Below are 27,804 nucleotides of genomic sequence, written 5' to 3' on the forward strand. Positions count from 1 at the left end.
GAACTTTGACACCGATATTTTAATAGCTGGACACAAGTTATGTAAGAACGAGCTTTGTTATTGTACACATGTAACATTCCGCAGCAGCGCCAGACTCGCCCGTCTCAGTCTATATACAAACTAGACCTTATACCATACAAAGACCTGGCCGGTATATGGCGCCCGGTGCAGCTGGGTCACCGCGGCGGCCTCAGTACTGTGCTTTGTGCAGCCAGTTAGGAAAAAATGTCCAATGTATTTATCATCTATAAAATATTGATCTATCACAGATTGTCGTGTTACTGCGTTACCCTTGGGTTGAACAATCAGTATCTTCCAGTGTGAGGATGGGGGGAATTGTAGATAGAACAGACGCAGAGTCGCTGCAGGTGATAGGTGTCCCATCTCTATTCGCACGTGTTACGCCAGGAACTGGTGCAGTCTGTCTGTGCCCATTCACACTACTGCGCTGTAACAATGGCTTTATAGTAATCGCAGTATGAGGAGGAGGAGCACTGGCTTCCAGGCTGCTGAGTCCTAGCACGCGCACCTAGAAAGATTTTGGTTTTAGGGGTGTTGGGATCCCTGAAGGGGATGAAATGAGGTTTTCGGAGGCCCGGGCCGTTACCGCTCCCGATCACATGCTCCGCACCCCCTCTCTCTGGGGGAAAAGCAGCGCCCTCTAGTGTCTGTGCTCCCTGTCTGGGCTCATGCAAAACGGCTCCAGCCTCTCCCCCTCGGGCAGCATGGCGTTCAGCTTTTCCATCAGGGGTACCGTTTGATCGATGCCCATCTGAATACGCCTTAAGATGGCGGACATCTCATTCACCTTCTGTATCTGCTCTGCGTACTTGGCAAAGCGCTTCTGACGCTCCTGCATATAGCTGTACAGAGTATCGACGGAGGTGTCCATCTGCGGGGAGGGAAAAAAGAAATCACACATCAGTCAGCTGTATATGTACAGATTCCGTCATCCCAACGCATTATGGGGCCGGTCCTGATTTGGGAGCAAAGAAAATAGAGAAACTTTGCACCTGGACAAATCACGCTGAACTGCCATCGGGCAAATACATGTATTATGTGTGCATGAGGGGTAAATACCGGCTGCTTCTGCATGTAGCCCACACATGCTGGGCAGCTTTATCCTTACACTGTAATGTAGCTCTGAGCTAGGACACGTCCCTCCCACATCTAACTCTCTGCACATTGTACATCTGCCCCCTGCAGTGCAGCATGGTGTTGCCCAGGGGCACAGTTACTGGCACTATCAGAGTCAGGGTATCACACATGCTGGGCAGCTTTATCCTTACACTGTAATGTAGCTCTGAGCTAGGACACGTCCTTCCCACATCTAACTCTCTGCACATTGTACATCTGCCCCCTGCAGTGCAGCATGGTGTTACCCAGGGGCACAGTTACTGGCACTATCAGAGTCAGGGTATCACACATGCTGGGCAGCTTTATCCTTACACTGTAATGTAGCTCTGAGCTAGGACACGTCCCTCCCACATCTAACTCTCTGCACATTGTACATCTGCCCCCTGCAGTGCAGCATGGTGTTGCCCAGGGGCACAGTTACTGGCACTATCAGAGTCAGGGTATCACACATGCTGGGCAGCTTTATCCTTACACTGTAATGTAGCTCTGAGCTAGGACACGTCCTTCCCACATCTAACTCTCTGCACATTGTACATCTGCCCCCTGCAGTGCAGCATGGTGTTACCCAGGGGCACAGTTACTGGCACTATCAGAGTCAGGGTATCACACATGCTGGGCAGCTTTATCCTTACACTGTAATGTAGCTCTGAGCTAGGACACGTCCCTCCCACATCTAACTCTCTGCACATTGTACATCTGCCCCCTGCAGTGCAGCACAGTGTTACCCAGGGGCAGTTACTGGCTGTTATTGATTTGCTCCCAGCTCATAATCTGCCCCCATGTGTTACGTCCGGGCAATGGCCTGATTCTGAGTAGGAAGCACCTGCAGATGCTTTTCCATCCGGCCGACGTTACGCTAATGCGAGTATCTGACCATCTATTGTTCGTTAGTCTTCATGCGGATGGCGCGATACTCATCGTCTTTCCGTCCGCAGTCATTATAAGTATTGGGACTTGCGCCCATTCTGTCCCATCTACGTCCTCCTGTCCCGAACAAGTGCAGAAATCTGCCGATACTCAAAAGACGCGTCAGTTCCGTGCACCCGCGTTGTTGCTGCCTGGACACTCCCATTTCACGGATCAATGTTCCCGTGCGAGCAGGCATAGTACGGCGTGTGCGCAGTCTGCCATCGCTTTCTACGCCGTTTGTGCCATTCGCGTCCGCGAGATCCGTCTGACTCAGAACCAGGCCCGGTGTTCCGCCGTGAGACACTCTGCCATGCACACACAGGCGCCGCCCACCTCTCTTATCCGTTTCACCAGCGCGTTCTGGTCGAAGGAGACGGCCTCAGCGCATTGGTGCAGGTGATCTTGGTAGCGGACGCACAGCTGCAGCACCTGGGGGGAGTCCAGCCTCTCTAGACGGACGTTGGTTGGGGAGGTCTGACCGCTCAGGAGGCCTGAGACAGAGAATATATATAAGTACAGATGGTAACACACCCTGCCCAGCGAGATACAATCCCCGACCATTACCGACCGCACTCTGGTGCAAGTCAGGGTCTTACGGCGATTCCTGCTCCATGTGCTAAACCCCATTAATGTCTAAAAACCAAAATACTCTATTCCTGATACATATATTTGATTTAGGTCACAAATGTGCATATAGTATTAACATTATCCAGGAATATGGATGATTAATAGGACCACCTGGATATTAAGTGTAGCCCCTATCCTCATATTAATGATAGAAAAGGCTGCGCTACTACAGCTGGAGCTCTGTGGAGGTCACAGGACCTGCGGGAAGACGCGGTTGCAGGTTACAGCCGTCCTCCGTCTCGGTTACCGTCACCAGGTAAGTCTGTGTGGTGTTATTATGGTATCATTAATTTTACTATGAGTGTTTCCACTTCCACGTGGCGCCACACAGCCAGCAAGCGGAGTATTATGGGTTTGAAAAGGCCGCCCACAGATACCCCTATGGCGTTCCTGTGTCAGTACCGTGGCAGCGTCCCAGCAGGACGTTACATACAGTATACTGCTATAAATGTTTTTGTAAAAACCGGGGTACTCCCATCTACGGGGTAATTTGCTGTGGGCTCACTAATAGTCCCTAGAGGCTGGATAGGACGCTCCAGTCACAGAAATGAGGGTCTAATTGCTTGCCGGAGGGGATCCTGCCATACAGAAGCCCCTCTCCCCTTGCCCACCACTACTATGAGGTGTCGGGGAGAAGCAGGGCAATAAAATAATGTGGTAGGGGGGAGGCATCATTACTTATTATGTACAAATCTGTTGCACCCCCAACTGCTGTGAACTTCAAGGGGCTGACATAGCCTGCTGGGACGTGTGGTTCAGCAGGAGCTGCGATATAGAGGATCATGGCATTAAAACGTCTTGCTATGAGCACGTGGGTAAGAGGTTGGACATGAGAGGTGCCCTTGCGGTGGGGATGTGACCAGCTGCGCTCTCAGAGATTAGCTCTGCTCCCGGGAGGGGGCCTGCGAGTCTCTGACATTAAAGCTGGGAGATAGAACAGGAGGAACATTAATTAGGGGCAGGGAGAGGACATCAGAACATCTCCGGCTCTGTAATGTAGCGCTGCGTCCGCACTTTCATGACGTTTCCATCTACTAGTGTTAAACATTTGGCAAAAGTAATTGCATATAAAATAAAATAAAAAAAAAGAAAAATGGTACAAATTTCATTTAAAGGTCAAAAGGAAAATAAATCCCTTTATTCTGAACTCTGAATAATACGTAATAAAAAATACATAAATAGCAATTAAACAGCTGCCCTGTGGGAAAGGACTGTATTTAATATGGGATAATATGGGAATTTACCATATCAATCATTAAAAAGGGTGAAAAAAACAAATTACTGTGTAACATCGCCCTAGCGATAATCATTTTTTCTGCACTTTCATTTGCTCTGAAATAGATTTAGACCCCACAAATGCAGTATACCGGGTGTAATGTCATATATTCAGGTGACCCGCTCTGCGGGAAGAGCCATCTAGGTCAGCAATCGGAGGAAGACTTCCCCAGCCCCCCTCATTGTGCGAGGAAGGACCAGCCGGGAACCATAGCCGATACCATCAGTCTTTATAAACGCTGCACCGTACAATCTGCTGGAGGATCACAGACATTAGTGGGCCTTGACCATGAGCTTACAATCTAACAGGAAAATGTCAGCAGCGAGGCCTAGATAAGAGGCGTAGTGACCAGCTGATACAGAATGAGAGTGACAGCAGAAGGGTTTGATCAGTGACTGGATGGAGGGTCAGAAAGGCGACAGCCGAGATTAGGAGCCACGGACATCGGTGGGGCGACAGATACGCCCTAGATGACTTGCAAACGATGTGAGGTCGTCAACGATTTCCCTTGAACTCCCGGACAAACTATTTAGAGCATACGCGCTGCGCAATCTAACAATGGACCAAACGATATATCGCGCATCGTTTGGTGGTCAGATCGTTAACTATATAATGTGACCATATCGCCGGTAGTGCGTACGCACTGCATTATCTGCGGGGAATCGTTAACGAGATTGTCAGATTGAGCTACATGTAGAGAAGATCTTAAAATACGACGGACGACGCCACGGGAGCGCGCATAGGCCCTGGTTCAGAGCCGGACGCTCTTTCAGAGCGCTCGCTCTGGATCAGGGCGTTTATTTTTTTTTTTGGAGCCGGCCTCCTGGCCGCTCGCATAGCTGTGGATGACCACCCACAGCTTTTGCGAGCGTCCAGGTGATGGTCGCGATCATCGGGCTTGCGACGAGACCCTTGTGGTAGGGTCTCGTTCCCGCAAGCCGCAGTGAGCGTCCTGCTCTAATAGAGCCGGAAGCTCACTAATGACATCACGAATTATGTCAGTAAGGCCGCCCACAAACGCCAGGCGTTCCTTCGGGAACGCCTCCGTTTGGCCAGCCAAGGCGAGCTGTCAATCAACATCGACAGCCGCCCCGTTTTGTTGCGAGCCCCGGAGCGAGTGATTTCTGGCTCGCTCCGGGTACGTGCGCACTGCTCGGCCATCGACCCGCTTGCCAGCGGGTCTGAATCAGGCCCATAGTGCGTACACACTTGACCATTTGTCGTTCTAATGCTTCGTAATCGGCCAAAATATCGTCTCGTGTGTAAAACCTTTACATTGTTCTGTGCGGTTATAGAGATTCGGGCAGTAAATGTATAAGGAGAAGGAGGAGAAGTGTGACCAGCTCTGTTCTGCATCATTCTAGTGTCAGGTGGGAGACCGGAGTAGATGGTGAGGAGGGGGCCAGATGAAGGGGGGAATTAACAGCGGAGAGGACGAAGGGTAGTAACATAACGGGTCCATAACAGAGCCCCTAAATAAAGTGCAATAGGGCAAAGGGTTATGTAATGTAAGTCACTCAATGTGACTAGAACAGCTTTACAAAGCGGAGGCTTATTATAATACAACGTCCGCCCAGCACTTTAATGAAGAGTCACGGAACGACCGTGCTGGTACAAAATCTCATTTTATCATTATTTCCAATCTACCAATACAAATAATCCATCAGACTTCTTTCTCCATAAATGAGACTGATAAATGATTGCAAGCTCTGCGGGAGAGACCTATCTGGAGGCCTCATATCTGAACATTGCGGAGCTTAGAGTGGAGACACTATCGGAGCTGTACTGCCCTCTCCTGGTCACTCTCTGAATTTGCTAAGTGTACTGCAGTACAGCAGGAAGATAGGAGAGATTACGCCTATAGATATACAGTGTGTGTGAGGACTCCCCAGGGATATACATAACACCCAGACAGGGCCCTGCACTGGGGTCTGAGAAATGCATGCAGCAAGATATACAATCAGGAAACCGGCTGCCTTAATACCGACAGCCAGCTTCCCGGCTGTCATATCCCGGTGAGGGTGAAATGCCGGGCGTCTAGATGTAGACGCCTGTCATTTCCCCAACGCCGGGAGACAGGCGCCCGGAATCCCGATCAAAAGGATGCTGGGCAACGTGAGCGGACAGCCGCGGGGGGGGAGGGTTAGGTTTAGGAACCCCCGGGTGACTTAGGTTTAGGCAGCGGGGAAGGGGGTGGTTAGGGTTAGGCACTTGGGGGAGGGGGGGGCGGGTGGTGGGGGTGGTTAGGGTTAGGCACTTGGGGGGGGGGGTTAGGCACCCCTAAAGAGGGTTAGGGTTAGGGGGTTAGGTTAGTGATTACTTACCTTAGCGACGATCGGGATTTCCAGCTCTGTCGGGCTTCTGCTGCCGGGAACTCTGCTTTTGTCGGCCAGGCGCTGCCGGGAATCGAACCGTCGGCCATGCGGTCGGTGGTATTCCCTACAGATTCCTGCAGCAATGCTGAGTGGCAGCTTAAGTACATACCATCGTACACAGGGCCTGATTCAGACTCACTCGCTAGATGTGTGCGCTCGTTCTCAGCGTATGCAAATTCGGAACACACCCAGCAAGGCAGGCGATCGCACGGCAAGGCATAAACACGCCCACTATGTCTTGGCGTGCATTCACTTTGTGTATACAGATGCCCACCAGCCTGTCTTAAGACGCCCACTTGCGCACGTCATCTCCAGGAGGTGTATGTAACCATCGGTACATCAGGTATCATTGGAAGCGAACGCAGCACTTGAGGTGGACTTTACCCTACCGCAAGCACTGCGAGCGCTTCAGTGTAAAAACCATCTTTCGCAGTGGTCCGTGCACGGCGATGCATACGCAAGCGCGCAATGCGAACCATCGGCAGCTACGAGCGAACGCCTCTTAGCGTCCGGGTCTGAATCAGGCCCACAGACCGTATTAGAGAAATATAAATTGGCTTCATATTAATATATTAACAAACAATATCCTCCACCCCCCGACGCTCTCCTCTCTGCCCATCTGACATAAAAAAGTAAAATAAAATATTCTCATGTTAATGCTAAAAAAAAAAAAAAAAAACACAATGAGGGAGTTGTCACTTACAGTAACACTAAACAGGACGTCATTTCCTCCCCTCCACACATAAATGGTCTACCTCTACCGCAGCATTGCTGATAATGTCACCTACCTCTACCGCAGCATTGCTGATAATGTCACCTACCTCTACCCCAGCATTGCTGATGATGTCACCTACCTCTGCCCCAGCATTGCTGATGATGTCACCTACCTCTACTCCAGCATTGCTGATGATGTCACCTACCTCTGCCCCAGCATTGCTGATGATGTCACCTACCTCTGCCCCAGCATTGCTAATAATGTCACCTACCTCTACCCCAGCATTGCTGATGATGTCACCTACCTCTGCCCCAGCATTGCTGATGATGTCACCTACCTCTACTCCAGCATTGCTGATGATGTCACCTACCTCTACTCCAGAATTGCTGATGATGTCACCTACCTCTACTCCAGCATTGCTGATGATGTCACCTGCCTCTACCCCAGCATTGCTGATAATGTCACCTACCTCTACCCCAGCATTGCTGATGATGTCACCTACCTCTACCCCAGGATTGCTGATGATGTCACCTACCTCTACCCCAGGATTGCTGATGATGTCACCTACCTCTGCCCCAGCATTGCTGATGATGTCACCTACCTCTGCCCCAGCATTGCTGATGATGTCACCTACCTCTGCCCCAGCATTGCTGATGATGTCACCTACCTCTGCCCCAGCATTGCTGATGATGTCACCTACCTCTACCCCAGGATTGCTGATAATGTCACCTGCCTCTGCCCCAGCATTGCTGATGATGTCACCTACCTCTGCCCCAGCATTGCTGATGATGTCACCTGCCTCCTCCCCAGGATTGCTGATGATGTCACCTGTCTCTGCCCCAGGATTGCTGATGTCACCTGCCTCCTCCCCAGGATTGCTGATGATGTCACCTGCCTCTACCCCAGGATTGCTGATAATGTCACCTACCTACCCCAGGATTGCTGATGATGTCACCTACCTCTGCCCCAGGATTGCTGATGATGTCACCTACCTCTGCCCCAGCATTGCTGATGATGTCACCTGCCTCTACCCCAGGATTGCTGATGATGTCACCTACCTCTGCCCCAGCATTGCTGATGATGTCACCTACCTTTGCCCCAGAATTGCTGATGATGTCACCTATCTCTGCCCCAGCATTGCTGATGATCACCTACCTGCCCCAGTATTGCTGATGATGTCACCTACCTCTACTCCAGCATTGCTGATGATGTCACCTATCTCTGCCCCAGTATTGCTGATGATGTCACCTGCCTCTACCCCAGTATTGCTCATGATGTCACCTACCTCTGCCCCAGGATTGCTGATGATGTCACCTACCTCTGCCCCAGGATTGCTGATGATGTCACCTACCTCTGCCCCAGCATTGCTGATGATGTCACCTGCCTCTACCCCAGGATTGCTGATGATGTCACCTACCTCTGCCCCAGCATTGCTGATGATGTCACCTACCTTTGCCCCAGAATTGCTGATGATGTCACCTATCTCTGCCCCAGCATTGCTGATGATCACCTACCTGCCCCAGTATTGCTGATGATGTCACCTACCTCTACTCCAGCATTGCTGATGATGTCACCTATCTCTGCCCCAGTATTGCTGATGATGTCACCTGCCTCTACCCCAGTATTGCTCATGATGTCACCTACCTCTGCCCCAGCATTGCTGATGATGTCACCTACCTCTACCCCAGGATTGCTGATGATGTCACCTACCTATACCCCAGGATTGCTGATGATGTCACCTGCCTCTACCCCAGGATTGCTGATGATGTCACCTACCTCTGCCCCAGGATTGCTGATGATGTCACCTACCTTTGCCCCAGGATTGTTGATTATGTCACCTACCTCTGCCCCAGGAATGCTGATGATGTCACCTACCTCTACCCCAGCATTGCTGATGATGTCGCCTACCTCTACCCCAGCATTGCTGATGATGTCACCTACCTCTACCCCAGCATTGCTGATAATGTCACCTGCCTCTGCCCCAGGATTGCTGATGATGTCACCTGCCTCTGCCCCAGGATTGCTGATGTCACCTACCTCTGCCCCAGGATTGCTGATGTCACCTGCCTCCTCCCCAGGATTGCTGATGATGTCACCTACCTCTACCCCAGGACTGCTGATGATGTCACCTACCTCTGCCCCAGGATTGCTGATGATGTCACCTACCTCTGCCCCAGGATTGCTGATGATGTCACCTACCTCTGCCCCAGGATTGCTGATAATGTCACCTGCCTCTACCCCAGTATTGCTCATGATGTCACCTACCTCTGCCCCAGCATTGCTGATGATGTCACCTACCTCTACCCCAGGATTGCTGATGATGTCACCTACCTATACCCCAGGATTGCTGATGATGTCACCTGCCTCTACCCCAGGATTGCTGATGATGTCACCTACCTTTGCCCCAGGATTGCTGATGATGTCACCTATCTCTGCCCCAGCATTGCTGATGATGTCACCTACCTCTGCCCGAGCATTGCTGATGTCACCTACCTGCCCCAGTATTGCTGATGATGTCACCTACCTCTGCCCCAGCATTGCTGATGATGTCACCTACCTCTGCCCCAGTATTGCTGATGATGTCACCTTCCTCTGCCCCAGTATTGCTTATGATGTCACCTACCTCTGCCCCAACATTGCTGATGATGTCACCTACCTCTGCCCCAGCATTGCTGATGATGTCACCGTAGTAAGGAGAAGCCCGTATGTGATCATCACCTGTCCTGCCTGCCGCCCCCATTCTGTTATATAATCTGGAATAGGAAGAGGAATTTCCTCCTAGCGATCGCCTGACGCCCCCTCATACTAGTCGCAGTTCCAGCTTCTCGCCGAGTCCGTTCCCATAATGGTCGCAGGATGGAGGGGCGGAATACGGAAACAATCACATTTTCAGTTTCGTAGACATTTAACGGAAGAAAGAAAAAAACTGCTAATTTATCCACGGGGGCCAGGTACCTAATCAGGTCAAAGCAGCCCCCCCCACATATCTGCCTGGGTCTGGGCCAGTTTAGCCTCCCACAAGAGGCATATAGTCAGCATACCCCCACCCCTCTAACTGTACACCACTCGCTGGGACACACAGATAGCCTACTGACCTTTCAGGAGGGGCTGGAAGGTGGGGATCTCCTGTAGCTTGATCACCTCTGGGTCTTTCGTGACGTTACGGAGGGATTGCGTCCCAGGGGCCACCACTACAATGTCATCCATCTTTGCCCTCTGTTTGGCAGGGGAGGGATGCGCTGCGGACAGAAAAAGGTCACGTGATCATGGAAGATAGGGATTAGGATGAGGTGCGAGGCTTTAATGAAGAGATGATTTTTTTTTTTAGGTCACAAGCACCTTGTCCTCATGCCTTAGTTGGAACAGCAAATATGGACGGGGGGAGGGGGGGGGGGGTGTTATTTATACCGGGCAAAACAAATTCAGAAGACAAGGAAGAAAACAACCTCAACAAACCCCTGGCAGGAAACGGCACCGTCTGGTCCGGCATGTGAGTTACGTAACTTACCGGAGGCGCTGATGTCGCCATGGCGGAGATCAGCCTCGGAGCTCTGCTCGGCGCCCATCCTGTTCGATGTTGCCGGCTGCTGGATCGATAGAATGTAAAACAGTGTTAGGACAATATTAGGCTTCACCCGGCCCAGTGCAGAGACAGTGTCATGTGACTATTATCCATAGCAATGCTGGGGCAGAGGTAGGTGACATCATCAGCAATGACCTCCAGATAACCGGCATTTGTTAGGTCAGTGGTTGTAGAGCGTTTTACTCGCTTGTTCTGCAGAATTAAGGTATAAACTCCACCCAAAAATGAAAAAGTATTAAGAGAAACTAATTCAGTGTGTCCCCTGAGGCCTAAGGTGTAACCAGGAGAAAAGCCAGCCTCCCCTGATCTCCGCGGCATCACCAGGAGTAAGGACAGCCTCCCCTGACCTCCGCGGCAGCACCAGGAGTAAGGACAGCCTCCCCTGACCTCCGCGGCAGCACCAGGAGTAAGGATAGCCTCCCCTGACTTCCGCAGACATCATAAGGAGTAAAGCCAGCCTCCCCTGACTTCCGCAGACATGAGGAGTAAAGCCAGCCTCCCCTGACCTTGGCAGACATCATAAGGAGTAAAGCCAGTCTCCCTCGACCTCCACAGATATCGCCATGAGAAAAGCAAGCCTCCCCTGACTTCCGCAGACATCACCAGGAGTAAAGCCAGCCTCCCCTGACCTCCACAGACATCACCAGGAGTAAAGCCAGCCTCCCCTGACTTCCGCAGACATGAGGAGTAAAGCCAGCCTCCCCTGACCTCCGCAGACATCATAAGGAGTAAAGCCAGTCTCCCTCGACCTCCACAGATATCGCCATGAGAAAAGCGAGCCTCCCCTGACTTCCGCAGACATCACCAGGAGTAAAGCCAGCCTCCCCTGACCTCCACAGACATCACCAGGAGTAAAGCCAGCCTCCCCTGACCTCCACAGACATCACCAGGAGTAAAGCCAGCCTCCCCTGACCTCTGCACATGTCACCAGGAATAAAGACAGCCTCCCCTGACCTCTGCACATGTCACCAGGAATAAAGACAGCCTCCCCTGACCTCTGCACATGTCACCAGGAATAAAGACAGCCTCCCCTGACCTCTGCACATGTCACTAGGAATAAAGACAGCCTCCCTTGACCTCCTCACATGTCACCAGGAATAAAGACAGCCTCCCCTGACCTCTGCACATGTCACCAGGAATAAAGACAGCCTCCCCTGACCTCTGTGGATGTCACCAGGAATAAAGACAGCCTCCCCTGACCTCTGTGGATGTCACCAGGAATAAAGACAGCCTCCCCTGACCTCTGTGGATGTCACCAGGAATAAAGACAGCCTCCCCTGACCTCTGCTCATGTTACCAGGAATAAAGACAGCCTCCCCTGACCTCTGCACATGTCACCAGGAATAAAGACAGCCTCCCCTGACCTCTGCACATGTCACCAGGAATAAAGACAGCCTCCCCTGACCACTGCACATGTCACCAGGAATAAAGACAGCCTCCCCTGACCTCTGCACATGTCACCAGGAATAAAGACAGCCTCCCCTGACCTCTGCACATGTCACCAGGAATAAAGACAGCCTCCCCTGACCTCTGCACATGTCACCAGGAAAAAAAACAGCCTCCCCTGACCTCTGCACATGTCACCAGGAATAAGGACAGCCTCCCCTGACCTCCGCACATGTCACCAGGAATAAAGACAGCCTAATAATGATCACACATACATACATAGAGCACCCCTGTAATAATGATCACACATACAGTACATAGATAGAGCACCCCTGTAATAATGATCACACACACATAGATAGAGCACCCCTGTAATAATGATCACACATACATAGTGTACCCCTGTAATAATGATCACACATACATAGATAGAGCACCCTGTAATAATGATCACACATACATAGATAGAGTACACCTGTAATAATGATCACACATAGAGCACCCCTGTAATAATGATCACACATACATAGATAGAGCACCCCTGTAATAATGATCACACATACAGTACATAGATAGAGCACCCCTGTAATAATGACCACACATACATAGAGCACACCTGTAATAATGATCACACATACATAGTGTACCCCTGTAATAATGATCACACATACATAGATAGAGCAGACCTGTAATAATGATCACACATACAGTACATAGATAGAGCACCCCTGTAATAATGATCACACATACATAGTGTACCCCTGTAATAATGATCACACATACATAGATAGAGCACCCCTGTAATGATGATCACACATACATAGATAGAGCACACCTGTAATAATGATCACACATACAGTACATAGATAGAGCACCCCTGTAATAATGATCACACATACAGTACATAGATAGAGCACCCCTGTAATAATGATCACACATACATAGATAGAGCACCCCTGTAATAATGATCACACACACATAGATAGAGCACCCCTGTAATAATGATCACACATACAGTACATAGGTAGAGCACCCCTGTAATAATGATCACACATACATAGATAGAGCACCCCTGTAATAATGATCACACATACATAGAGCACCCCTGTAATAATGATCACACATATATAGATAGAGCACACCTGTAATAATGATCACACATACAGTACATAGATAGAGCACCCCTGTAATAATGATCACACACACATAGATAGAGCACCCCTGTAATAATGATCACACATACATAGTGTACCCATGTAATAATGATCACACATACATAGTGTACCCCTGTAATAATGATCACACATACATAGAGCACCCTCTAATAATGATCACACATACATAGATAGAGCACACCTGTAATAATGATCACACATACATAGATAGAGCACCCCTGTAATAATGATCACACATACATAGATAGAGCACACCTGTAATAATGATCACACATACAGTACATAGATAGAGCACACCTGTAATAATGATCACACATACATAGAGCACCCCTGTAATAATGATCACACATACATAGATAGAGCAGCCCTGTAATAATTATCACACATACATAGATAGAGCACCCCTGTAATAATGATCACACATACAGTACATAGATAGAGCACACCTGTAATAATGATCACACATACATAGAGCACCCCTGTAATAATGATCACACATACAGTACATAGATAGAGCACACCTGTAATAATGATCACACATACATAGAGCACCCCTGTAATAATGATCACACATACAGTACATAGATAGAGCACACCTGTAATAATGATCACACATACAGTACATAGATAGAGCACACCTGTAATAATGATCACACATACAGTACATAGAGCACACCTGTAATAATGATCACACATACATAGATAGATCAGCCCTGTAATAACGATCACACATACATAGATAGAGCAGCCCTGTAATAACGATCACACATACATAGATAGAGCACACCTGTAAAAATGATCACACATACATAGATAGAGCACCACTGTAATAATGATCACACATACATAGAGCACCCCTGTAATAATGATCACACATACATAGATAGAGCACACCTGTAATAATGATCACACATACATAGATAGAGCAGCCCTGTAATAATTATCACACATACATAGATAGAGCACCCCTGTAATAATGATCACACATACAGTACATAGATAGAGCACCCCTGTAATAATGATCACCATACATAGATAGAGCACACCTGTAATAATGATCACACATACAGTACATAGATAGAGCACACCTGTAATAATGATCACACATACATAGATAGATCAGCCCTGTAATAACGATCACACATACATAGATAGAGCAGCCCTGTAATAACGATCACACATACATAGATAGAGCACACCTGTAATAATGATCACACATACAGTACATAGAGCACACCTGTAATAATGATCCCACATACATAGATAGAGCAGCCCTGTAATAACGATCACACATACATAGATAGAGCAGCCCTGTAATAACGATCACACATACATAGATAGAGCAGCCCTGTAATAACGATCACACATACATAGATAGAGCACCCTTGTAATAATGATCACACATACATAGTGTACCCCTGTAATAATGATCACACATACATAGATAGAGCACACCTGTAATAATTATCACACATACATAGATAGAGCACCCCTGTAATAATGATCACACATACATAGAGCAGCTCTGTAATAATTATCACACACACATACATAGATAGAGCACCCCTGTAATAACGATCACACATACATAGAGCACCCCTGTAATAACGATCACACACACATACATAGATAAAGCAGCCCTGTAATAATGATCACACACACATACATAGATAGATAGAGCAGCCCTGTAATAACGATCACACATACATAGATAGAGCACCCCTGTAATAATGATCACACATACATAGATAGAGCAGCCCTGAAATAATGATCACACACAGATACATAGATAGAGCACCCCTGTAATAATGATTACACATACATAGATTGAGCACCCCTGTAATAACGATCACACACACATACATAGATAGAGCACCCCTGTAATAATGATCACACACACATACATAGATAGAGCAGCCCTGTAATAACGATCACACATACATAGAGCAGCCCTGAAATAACGATCACACATACATAGATAGAGCAGCCCTGTAATAACGATCACACACACATACATAGATAGAGCACCCCTGTAATAATGATCACACATACATAGATAGAGCAGCCCTGTAATAATGATCACACATACATAGATAGAGCACCCCTGTAATAATGATCCCACATACATAGATAGAGCAGCCCTGTAATAACGATCACACATACATAGATAGAGCAGCCCTGTAATAACGATCACACATACATAGATAGAGCAGCCCTGTAATAACGATCACACATACATAGATAGAGCAGCCCTGTAATAACGATCACACATACATAGATAGAGCACCCCTGTAATAACGATCACACATACATAGATAGAGCACCCCTGTAATAATGATCACACATACATAGTGCACCCCTGTAATAATGATCACACATACATAGAGCACCCCTGTAATAATGATCACACATACAGTACATAGATAGAGCACCCCTGTAATAATGATCACACATACAGTACATAGATAGAGCACACCACATAGGTAGAGCACACCTGTAATAATTATCACACATACATAGATAGAGCACACCTGTAATAACGATCACACATACATAGATAGAGCACTCCTGTAAAAACGATCACACACACATACATAGATAGAGCAGCCCTGTAATAATGATCACACACACATACATAGATAGAGCACCCCTGTAACAACGATCACACATACATAGATAGAGCAGCCCTGTAATAACGATCACACATACATAGATAGAGCACCCCTGTAATAATGATCACACATACATAGATAGAGCACCCATGTAATAATGATTACACACACATACAAAGATAGAGCAGCCCTGTAATAATGATCACTCATACATAGATACAGCAGCCCTGTAATAATGATCACACACAGATACATAGATAGAGCACCCCTGTAATAACGATTACACATACATACATACATAGATGGAGCAGCCCTGTAATAATGATCACACATACATACATAGATAGAGCACCCATGTAATAATGATCACACATACAGTACATAGATAGAGCAGCCCTGTAATAACGATCACACATACATAGAGCAGCCCTGTAATAACGATCACACATACATAGATAGAGCAGCCCTGTAATAACGATCACACATACATAGATAGAGCAGCCCTGTAATAATGATCACACACACATACATAGATAGAGCACCCCTGTAATAATGATCACACATACATAGATAGAGCACCCCTGTAATAATGATCACACATACAGTACATAGATAGAGCAGCCCTGTAATAATGATCACACATACATAGATAGAGCAGCCCTGTAATAATGATCACACACACATACATAGATAGAGCACCCCAGTAATAATGATCCCACATACATAGATAGAGCAGCCCTGTAATAATTATCACACACACATACATAGAGCACCCCTGTAATAATGATCACACATACATAGATGGAGCACCCCTGTAATAATGATCACACACAGATACATAGATAGAGCACCCCTGTAATAATGATCACACATACAGTACATAGATAGAGCAGCCCTGTAATAACCATCACACATACATAGAGCAGCCCTGTAATAACGATCACACATATATAGATAGAGCAGCCCTGTAATAACGATTACACATACATAGATTGAGCACCCATGTAATAATGATTATACACACATACATAGATGGAGCAGCCCTGTAATAATGATCACACATACATAGATAGAGCACCCCTGTAATAATGATCACACATACAGAACATAGATAGAGCACCCCTGTAATAACGATCACACATACATAGATAGAGCAGCCCTGTAATAACGATCACACATACATAGATAGAGCAGCCCTGAAATAACGATCACACATATATAGATAGAGCACCCCTGTAATAACGATCACACACACATACATAGATAGAGCAGCCCTGTAATAAGGATCACACATACATAGATAGAGCACCCCTGTAATAATGATCACACATACAGTACATAGATAGAGCACCCCTGTAATAACGATCACACATACATAGATAGAGCAGCCCTGTAATAATTATCACACATACAGTACATAGAGCACCCCTGTAATAACGATCACACACACATACATAGATAGAGCACACCTGTAATAACGATCACACATACATAGATAGAGCAGCCCTGTAATAACGATCACACATACATAGATAGAGAAACCCTGTAATATTGATCACACATACAGTACATAGATAGAGCACCCCTTTAATAACGATCACACATACATAGAGCAGCCCTGTAATAATGATCACACACACATACATAGATAGAGCACCCCTGTAATAATGATCACACATACAGTACATAGATAGAGCAGCCCTGTAATAACGATCACACATACATAGAGCAGCCCTGTAATAACGATCACACATACATAGATAGAGCAGCCCTGTAATAATGATCACACATACATAGATAGAGCAGCCCTGTAATAATGATCACACACACATACATAGATAGAGCACCCCTGTAATAACAATCACACATACATAGATAGAGCACCCATGTAATAATGATTACACACACATACATAGATGGAGCAGCCCTGTAATAATGATCACACATACATAGATAGAGCAGCCCTGTAATAATGATCACACACACACACATACATAGAGCACCCCTGTAATAATGATCACACATACAGTACATAGATAGAGCAGCCCTGTAATAATGATCACACACACATACATAGAGCACCCCTGTAATAATGATCACACATACAGTACATAGATAGAGCAGCCCTGTAATAACGATCACACATACATAGATAGAGCACCCCTGTAATAACGATCACACACACATACATAGATAGATAGAGCACCCCTGTAATAACGATCACACATACATAGAGCACCCATGTAATAATGATTACACACACATACAAAGATGGAACAGCCCTGTAATAATGATCACACATACATAGATAGAGCAGCCCTGTAATAATGATCACACACAGATACATAGATAGAGCACCCCTGTAATAACGATTACACATAGATAGAGCAGCCCTGTAATAACGATCACACATACATAGATAGAGCAGCCCTGTAATAATGATCACACACACATACATAGATAGAGCACCCCTGTAATAATGATCACACATACAGTACATAGATAGAGCAGCCCTGTAATAATGATCACACATACATAGATAGAGCAGCCCTGTAATAATGATCACACACACATACATAGATAGAGCACCCCTGTAATAATGATCCCACATACATAGATAGAGCAGCCCTGTAATAATTATCACACACACATACATAGAGCACCCCTGTAATAATGATCACACATACATAGATGGAGCACCCCTGTAATAATGATCACACACAGATACATAGATAGAGCACCCCTGTAATAATGATCCCACATACATAGATTGAGCACCCATGTAATAATGATTACACACACATACATAGATAGAGCAGCCCTGTAATAATGATCACACACACATACATAGATAGAGCACCCCTGTAATAATGATCCCACATACATAGATAGAGCAGCCCTGTAATAATTATCACACACACATACATAGAGCACCCCTGTAATAATGATCACACATACATAGATGGAGCACCCCTGTAATAATGATCACACACAGATACATAGATAGAGCACCCCTGTAATAACGATTACACATACATAGATTGAGCACCCATGTAATAATGATTACACACACATACATAGATGGAGCAGCCCTGTAATAATGATCAGATCACACATACATAGATAGAGCACCCCTGTAATAATGATCACACATACAGAACATAGATAGAGCACCCCTGTAATAACGATCACACATACATAGATAGAGCAGCCCTGTAATAACGATCACACATACATAGATAGAGCAGCCCTGTAATAACGATCACACATACATAGATAGAGCACCCCTGTAATAACGATCACACACACATACATAGATAGAGCAGCCCTGTAATAAGGATCACACATACATAGATAGAGCACCCCTGTAATAATGATCACACATACAGTACATAGATAGAGCACCCCTGTAATAACGATCACACATACATAGATAGAGCAGCCCTGTAATAATTATCACACATACAGTACATAGATAGAGCACCCCTGTAATAACGATCACACACACATACATAGAGCACCCCTGTAATAACGATCACACATACATAGATAGAGCAGCCCTGTAATAACGATCACACACACACACACATACATTGAGCACCCCTGTAATAATGATCACACATACAGTACATAGATAGAGCACCCCTTTAATAACGATCACACATACATAGATAGAGCAGCCCTGTAATAATTATCACACATACAGTACATAGATAGAGCACCCATGTAATAATGATTACACACACATACATAGATGGAGCAGCCCTGTAATAATGATCACACATACATAGATAGAGCAGCCCTGTAATAATGATCACACACACACACATACATTGAGCACCCCTGTAATAATGATCACACATGCAGTACATAGATAGAGCAGCCCTGTAATAATGATCACACACACATACATAGAGCACCCCTGTAATAATGATCACACATACAGTACATAGATAGAGCACCCCTGTAATAATGATCACACATACATAGATAGAGCAGCCCTGTAGTAATGATCACACACACATACATAGATAGAGCACCCCTGTAATAATGATCCCACATACATAGATAGAGCAGCCCTGTAATAATGATCACAAATACAGTACATAGATAGAGCAGCCCTGTAGTAATGATCACACACATATACATAGATGGAGCAGCCCTGTAATAATGATCACACATACATAGATAGAGCACCCCTGTAATAATGATCACAAATACAGTACATAGATAGAGCACCCCTGTAATAACGATCACACATACATAGATAGAGCAGCCCTGTAATAACGATCACACATACATAGATAGAGCAGCCCTGTAATAACGATCACACACACATACATAGATAGAGCAGCCCTGTAATAATGATCACACACACATACATAGATAGAGCACCCCTGTAATAATGATCACACACACATACATAGATAGAGCACCCCTGTCATAATGATCACACATACAGTACATAGATAGAGCACCCCTGTAGTAACGATCACACATACATAGATAGAGCAGCCCTGTAATAACGATCACACATACATAGATAGAGCACCCCTGTAATAACGATCACACACACATACATAGATAGAGCAGCCCTGTAATAATGATCACACACACATACATAGAGCACCCCTGTAATAATGATCACACATACAGTACATAGATAGAGCACCCCTGTAATAACGATCACACATACATAGAGCAGCCCTGTAATAATTATCACACATACAGTACATAGATAGAGCACCCCTGTAATAACGATCACACACACATACATAGATAGAGCAGCCCTGTAATAATGATCACACACACATACATAGATAGATAGATAGAGCACCCCTGTAATAATGATCACACACACATACATAGATAGAGCACCCCTGTAATAATGATCACACACACACATACATAGATAGAGCACCCCTGTAATAGCGATCACACATACATAGATAGAGCAGCCCTGTAATAACGATCACACATACATAGATAGAGCAGCCCTGTAATAATGATCACACATACATAGATAGAGCAGCCATGTAATAACGATCACACATACATAGATAGAGCACACCTGTAATAATGATCACACATACATAGATAGAGCACCCCTGTAATAATGATCACACACAGATACATAGAGCACCCCTGTAATAATGATCACACACAGATACATAGATAGAGCACCCCTGTAATAACGATCACACATACATAGATAGAGCACCCATGTAATAATGATTACACACACATACATAGATGGAGCAGCCCTGTAATAATGATCACACATACATAGATAGAGCACCCCTGTAATAATGATTACACACAGATACATAGATAGAGCACCCCTGTAATAACGATTACACATACATACATAGATGGAGCAGCCCTGTAATAATGATCACACATACATAGATAGAGCACCCCTGTAATAACGATCACACATACAGTACATTGATAGAGCACACCTGTAATAATTATCACACACACATACATAGAGCACCCCTGTAATAATGATCACACACTGATACATAGATAGAGCACCCCTGTAATAACGATTACACATACATAGATTGAGCACCCATGTAATAATGATTACACACACATACATAGATGGAGCAGCCCTGTAATAATGATCATACATGTGTAGATTCCTCTAGCCAAATGAGCGAGTAACTATTACACTGGAGTTCAAAGAGAACCATCATATACAAGATGTCAGACAAGTCTGTCAGTGATAGAGGCATGGGTAAAGCTGGTTACACACTGACAGAAATATTGGTCGATCATCTGATCGGCCAAGATATCTGCTGCCCGTCGGCCAGTCTGTACAAACAATATGTCTGTGATAGACGTCATTCACCGAAATATCACGTCGGCTGTGCTACACAGCTGATGGACAGCTATATATCTGCAGACAAATCCGTCAATCGGAAAGTGTGTACGGGTGATCAGCCGATCGCCTGTACACATGCAGCAGCAGCCGCAGGGAGGGGAGTACTGTGCGACCCCCGGCCAGCGGGACCCGCGGCTGCCTGGAAGATGATGGTCGTTCAGTTATACGAACAACCATCATCTACAGATATAGCTTTGCAGTGTGTACCCACCCTAACTATAATGGTCTCCAACGCCACAGCGCCAGGAACAGCTGTCTGTTTATACTAACACTAGCTGATGTACCTTACGGGACCTGACCTTGCCAGTGACGATGTGTACCCAGCACGTTCTCGTGAGCGACCGGACCTGGCTGGGGTGCTGGTATTGGTAAGTGCATACACACTTGCCAATGCCGGCAGCGATGGCGGGGGGTAGCGGGGACCATGCTGCATTTGGCATCGCTAGAAACATCCTCAGATCTTTCTGCATGTAAAAAAGATCTGAGGATGCGAGGAACGACCTGGAGCACGTGTCGGCATCGTGTATTCACACTGTACGATATGAACGATTTGTCATTCCAATGCGTCGGAATCTGTCAAATCGTTCAAGATATCGTCTAGTGGCCTTTATAGTAGTGCATACACGGGAGAAGTACTGATATCATTACTCCTCCCGTGTATGTAGTGTTATATCATTACTCCTCCCGTGTATGTAGTGTTATATCAGTACTCCTCCCGTGTATGTAGTGTTATATCAGTACTCCTCCCGTGTATGTAGTGTTATATCATTACTCCTCCGTATGTAGTGTTATATCATTACTCCTCCCGTGTATGTAGTGTTATATCATTACTCCTCCCGTGTATGTAGTGTTATCATTACTCCTCCCGTGTATGTAGTGTAATAATTACTTCCCCCCGTGTATGTAGTGTTATATCATTACTCCTCCCGTGTATGTACTGATATCATTACTCCTCCCGTGTATGTAGTGTTATCATTACTCCTCCCGTGTATGTAGTGTTATCATTACTCCTCCCGTGTATGTAGTGTTATATCATTACTCCTCCCGTGTATGTAGTGTTATATCATTACTCCTCCCGTGTATGTAGTGTTATCATTACTCCTCCCGTGTATGTAGTGTTATCATTACTCCTCCCGTGTATGTAGTGTTACATCATTACTCCTCCCGTGTATGTAGTGTTACATCATTACTCCTCCCGTGTATGTAGTGTTACATCATTACACCTCCCGTGTATGTAGTGTTACATCATTACTCCTCCCGTGTATGTAGTGTTATATCATTACTCCTCCCGTGTATGTAGTGTTACATCATTACTCCTCCGTATGTAGTGTTATATCATTACTCCTCCCGTGTATGTAGTGTTATCATTACTCCTCCCGTGTATGTAGTGTTACATCATTACTCCTCCCGTGTATGTAGTGTTACATCATTACACCTCCCGTGTATGTAGTGTTACATCATTACTCCTCCCGTGTATGTAGTGTTACATCATTACTCCTCCCGTGTATGTAGTGTTATATCATTGCCTCCCGTGTATGTAGTGTTATATCATTACTCCTCCCGTGTATGTAGTGTTATATCATTACTCCTCCCGTGTATGTAGTGTTATATCATTACGCCTCCCGTGTATGTAGTGTTATCATTACGCCTCCCGTGTATGTAGTGTTATCATTACTCCTCCCGTGTATGTAGTGTTATCATTACTCCTCCCGTGTACGTAGTGTTACATCATTACTCCTCCCGTGTATGTAGTGTTATATCATTACGCCTCCCGTGTATGTAGTGTTATATCATTACTCCTCCCGTGTATGTAGTGTTATATCATTACTCCTCCCGTGTATGTAGTGTTATATCATTACTCCTCTCGTGTATGTAGTGTTATATCATTACTCCTCCCGTGTATGTAGTGTTATATCATTACTCCTCCCGTGTATGTAGTGTTATCATTAGTGAGAGGAGTAATAATACTACATACACGGGGGTGGGGGGGGCAGAGTAATACAACTTCATAAATGGTCGGTAATGATAACACTACATACACGGGGGGGGGGGGGGGGAGTAGTGATAACACTGCATACACGGGGGGGAGTAATGATAACTCTGCATACACGGGGGGGAGTGATTATGACACTACATACACGGGGGGAGTCATTATGACACTACATACACGGGGGGAGTCATTGTGTAACATACACGGGGGGAGTCATTATAACACTGCATATACGGGGGAGTCATTATGACACTGCATACACGGGGGAGTCATTATGTCACTACATACACGGGGGGAGTCATTTTGACACTACATACACGGGGGGAGTCATTATGACACTGCATACACGGGGGAGTCATTATGTCACTACATACACGGGGGGAGTCATTTTGACACTACATACACGGGGGGAGTCATTTTGACACTACATACACGGGGGGAGTCATTATAACACTACATACACGGGGGAGTCATTATAACACTACATACACGGGGGGAGTCATTATAACACTACATACACGGGGGGAGTCATTATAACACTACATACACGGGGGGAGTCATTATAACACTACATACACGGGGGGAGTAATTATAACACTACATACACGGGGGAAGTAATTATAACACTACATACACGGGGGGAAGTAATTATAACACTACATACACGGGGGGAGTCATTATGACACTACATACACGGGGGGAGTAATTATAACATTAAATACACGGGGGGAGTCATTGTGACACTACATACACGGGGGGAGTCATTATGACATTACATACACGGGGGGAGTCATTATGACACTACATACACGGGGGGAGTCATTATGACACTACATACACGGGGGAGTCATTATGACACTACATACACGGGGGGAGTCATTGTGACACTACATACACAGGGGGAATCATTATGACACTACATGCACAGGGGGAATCATTATGACACTACATACACGGGGGGAATCATTATGACACTACATACACGGGGGGAGTACTTATGACATTACATACACGGGGGGAGTCATTGTGACACTACATACACGGGGGGAGTCATTGTGACACTACATGCACGGGGGGAGTCATTATGACATTACATACACGAAGGGAGTCATTATAACACTACATACACGGGGGGAGTCATTGTGACACTACATACACGGGGGGAGTCATTATGACACTACATACACGGGGGGAGTCATTATGACACTACATACACGGGGGGAGTCATTATAACATTACATACACGGGGGGAGTAATTATAACACTACATACACGGGGGGAGTAATTATAACACTACATACACGGGGGGTGTCATTATGACATTACATACACGGGGGGTGTCATTATGACATTACATACACGGGGGTGTCATTATGACATTACATACACGGGGGTGTCATTATAACACTACATACACAGGGGGAGTCATAACACTACATACACGGGGGGAGTCATAACACTACATACACGGGGGGAGTAATTATAACACTACATACACGGGGGGAGTCATTGTGACACTACATACACGGGGGGAGTCATTATGACACTACATACACGGGGGGAGTAATTATGACACTACATACACGGGGTGAGTCATTATGACACTATATACACGGGGGGAGTCATTGTGACACTACATACACGGGGGGAGTCATTGTGACACTACATACACGGGGGGAGTCATTGTGACACTACATACACGGGGGGAGTCATTGTGACACTACATACACAGGGGGAGTAATTATAACAATACATACACGGGGGGAGTAATTATAACACTACATACACGGGGGGAGTCATTATGACACTACATACACGGGGGGAGTAATTATAACATTACATACACGGGGGGAGTAATTATAACACTACATACACGGGGGGAGTCATTATGACACTACATACACGGGGGGAGTCATTATGACATTACATACACGGGGGGAGTAATTATAACATTACATACACGGGGGGAGTAATTATAACATTACATACACGGGGGGAGTCATTATGACACTACATACACGGGGGGAGTCATTATAACACTACATACACGGGGGGAGTAATTATAACATTAAATACACGGGGGGAGTCATTGTGACATTACATACACGGGGGGAGTAATTATAACACTACATACACGGGGGGAGTCATTGTGACACTACATACACGGGGGGAGTAATTATGACACTACATACACGGGGGGAGTAATTATGACACTACATACACGGGGGGAGTAATTATAACATTAAATACACGGGGGGAGTCATTGTGACATTACATACACGGGGGGAGTAATTATAACACTACATACACGGGGGGAGTCATTGTGACACTACATACACGGGGGGAGTAATTATGACACTACATACACGGGGGGAGTAATTATGACATTACATACACGGGGGGAGTCATTATGACACTATATACACGGGGGGAGTCATTGTGACACTACATACACGGGGGGAGTCATTGTGACACTACATACACGGGGGGAGTCATTGTGACACTACATACACGGGGGGAGTCATTGTGACACTACATACACAGGGGGAGTAATTATAACAATACATACACGGGGGGAGTAATTATAACACTACATACACGGGGGGAGTCATTGTGACACTACATACACGGGGGGAGTCATTGTGACACTACATACACGGGGGGAGTCATTGTGACACTACATACACGGGGGGAGTCATTATGACATTACATACACGGGGGGAGTCATTATGACATTACATACACGGGGGGAGTCATTATGACACTACATACACGGGGGGAGTAATTATAACACTACATACACGGGGGGAGTCATTATGACACTACATACACGGGGGGAGTCATTGTGACACTACATACACGGGGGGAGTCATTGTGACACTACATACACGGGGGGAGTCATTGTGACACTACATACACGGGGGGAGTCATTATGACATTACATACACGGGGGGAGTCATTATAACACTACATACACGGGGGAGTCATTATAACACTACATACACGGGGGGAGTAATTATAACACTACATACACGGGGGGAGTCATTATGACATTACATACACGGGGGGAGTCATTATGACACTACATACACGGGGGGAGTCATTATGACATTACATACACGGGGGGAGTCATTATGACACTACATACACGGGGGGAGTAATTATAACACTACATACACGGGGGGAGTCATTATGACACTACATACACGGGGGGAGTCATTATGACATTACATACACGGGGGGAGTCATTTTGACATTACATACACGGGGGGAGTCATTATGACACTACATACACGGGGGGAGTCATTATAACACTACATACACGGGGGGAGTCATTATAACACTACATACACGGGGGGAGTCATTATAACACTACATACACGGGGGGAGTCATTGTGACACTACATACACGGGGGGAGTCATTGTGACACTACATACACGGGGGAAGTCATTATAACACTACATACACGGGGGGAATCATTATGACACTACATACACGGGGGGAGTCATTATGACACTACATACACGGGGGGAGTCATTATGACACTACATACACGGGGGGAGTCATTATGACACTACATACACGGGGGGAGTCATTATAACGCTATATATACGGGGGGTAATTATAACTTTACATGCATGGGGAGGGGGAGTAAAATCACTACTTACACACGGGGGGGGTGAGTAATAATACTACATACACGGGGTAGTAATAATACTACATACAGGGAGTATATTACCACTAATCGGGGCCGGTGCTGAGTAGACGCCGCTCTCAGAGTATTATGTGGACGATGCACTAATCTGCATTTCCTGTACCCCCAAATGAACCCGACACCCCGTTGTCGGTTCTGGTTGCCCTGGTTACATCCGGACACTTCCGGCTTCCGCCGCTTACAGCACTACGAGTTTCACTTCCGAGGTCAGGCCCCGCCCATCATTGACCTCAGACAGCAGCTGACATCTTGTAGTAACCACTTCACTGCTGTATCCAAGGCCTCTGTGCTGCCACCATCACCTTCCCCGTGTAATACCATCACCTTCCCCGTGTGTAACACCTTCCCCGTGTAATACCATCACCTTCCCCGTATGTAACACCATCACCTTCCCCGTGTAACACCATCACCTT

At 45.9% G+C, this 27,804-nt stretch overlaps 1 protein-coding gene across 6 annotated transcripts; it reads right to left on the reverse strand.

The window, feature by feature from the left end:
* Positions 1-27,594, reverse strand: BORCS5 (BLOC-1 related complex subunit 5). 6 transcript variants are annotated; one of them, XM_088470589.1, is made up of 5 exons: positions 27,416-27,594; positions 10,548-10,623; positions 10,135-10,278; positions 2,380-2,537; positions 1-892 (listed from the first exon to the last, which is right to left on the reverse strand). In XM_088470589.1, exons 2-5 carry the CDS (start codon positions 10,603-10,605, stop codon positions 662-664), a joined length of 591 nt encoding a protein of 196 aa, XP_088326715.1. In that variant the 5' UTR covers positions 10,606-10,623; positions 27,416-27,594; the 3' UTR covers positions 1-661. The 6 variants fall into 6 exon arrangements, with proteins under 6 accessions (XP_088326715.1, XP_088326714.1, XP_088326717.1 ...); XM_088470588.1 differs by having other exon boundaries at positions 10,548-10,626; XM_088470591.1 differs by having other exon boundaries at positions 27,402-27,594.
* Positions 27,595-27,804: the final 210 nt, after the last annotated feature.

This window comes from Taudactylus pleione, unplaced genomic scaffold (assembly GCF_031769625.1).
Source record: "Taudactylus pleione unplaced genomic scaffold, aTauple2 ptg000101l, whole genome shotgun sequence".
Lineage (NCBI taxonomy): Eukaryota > Metazoa > Chordata > Amphibia > Anura > Myobatrachidae > Taudactylus > Taudactylus pleione.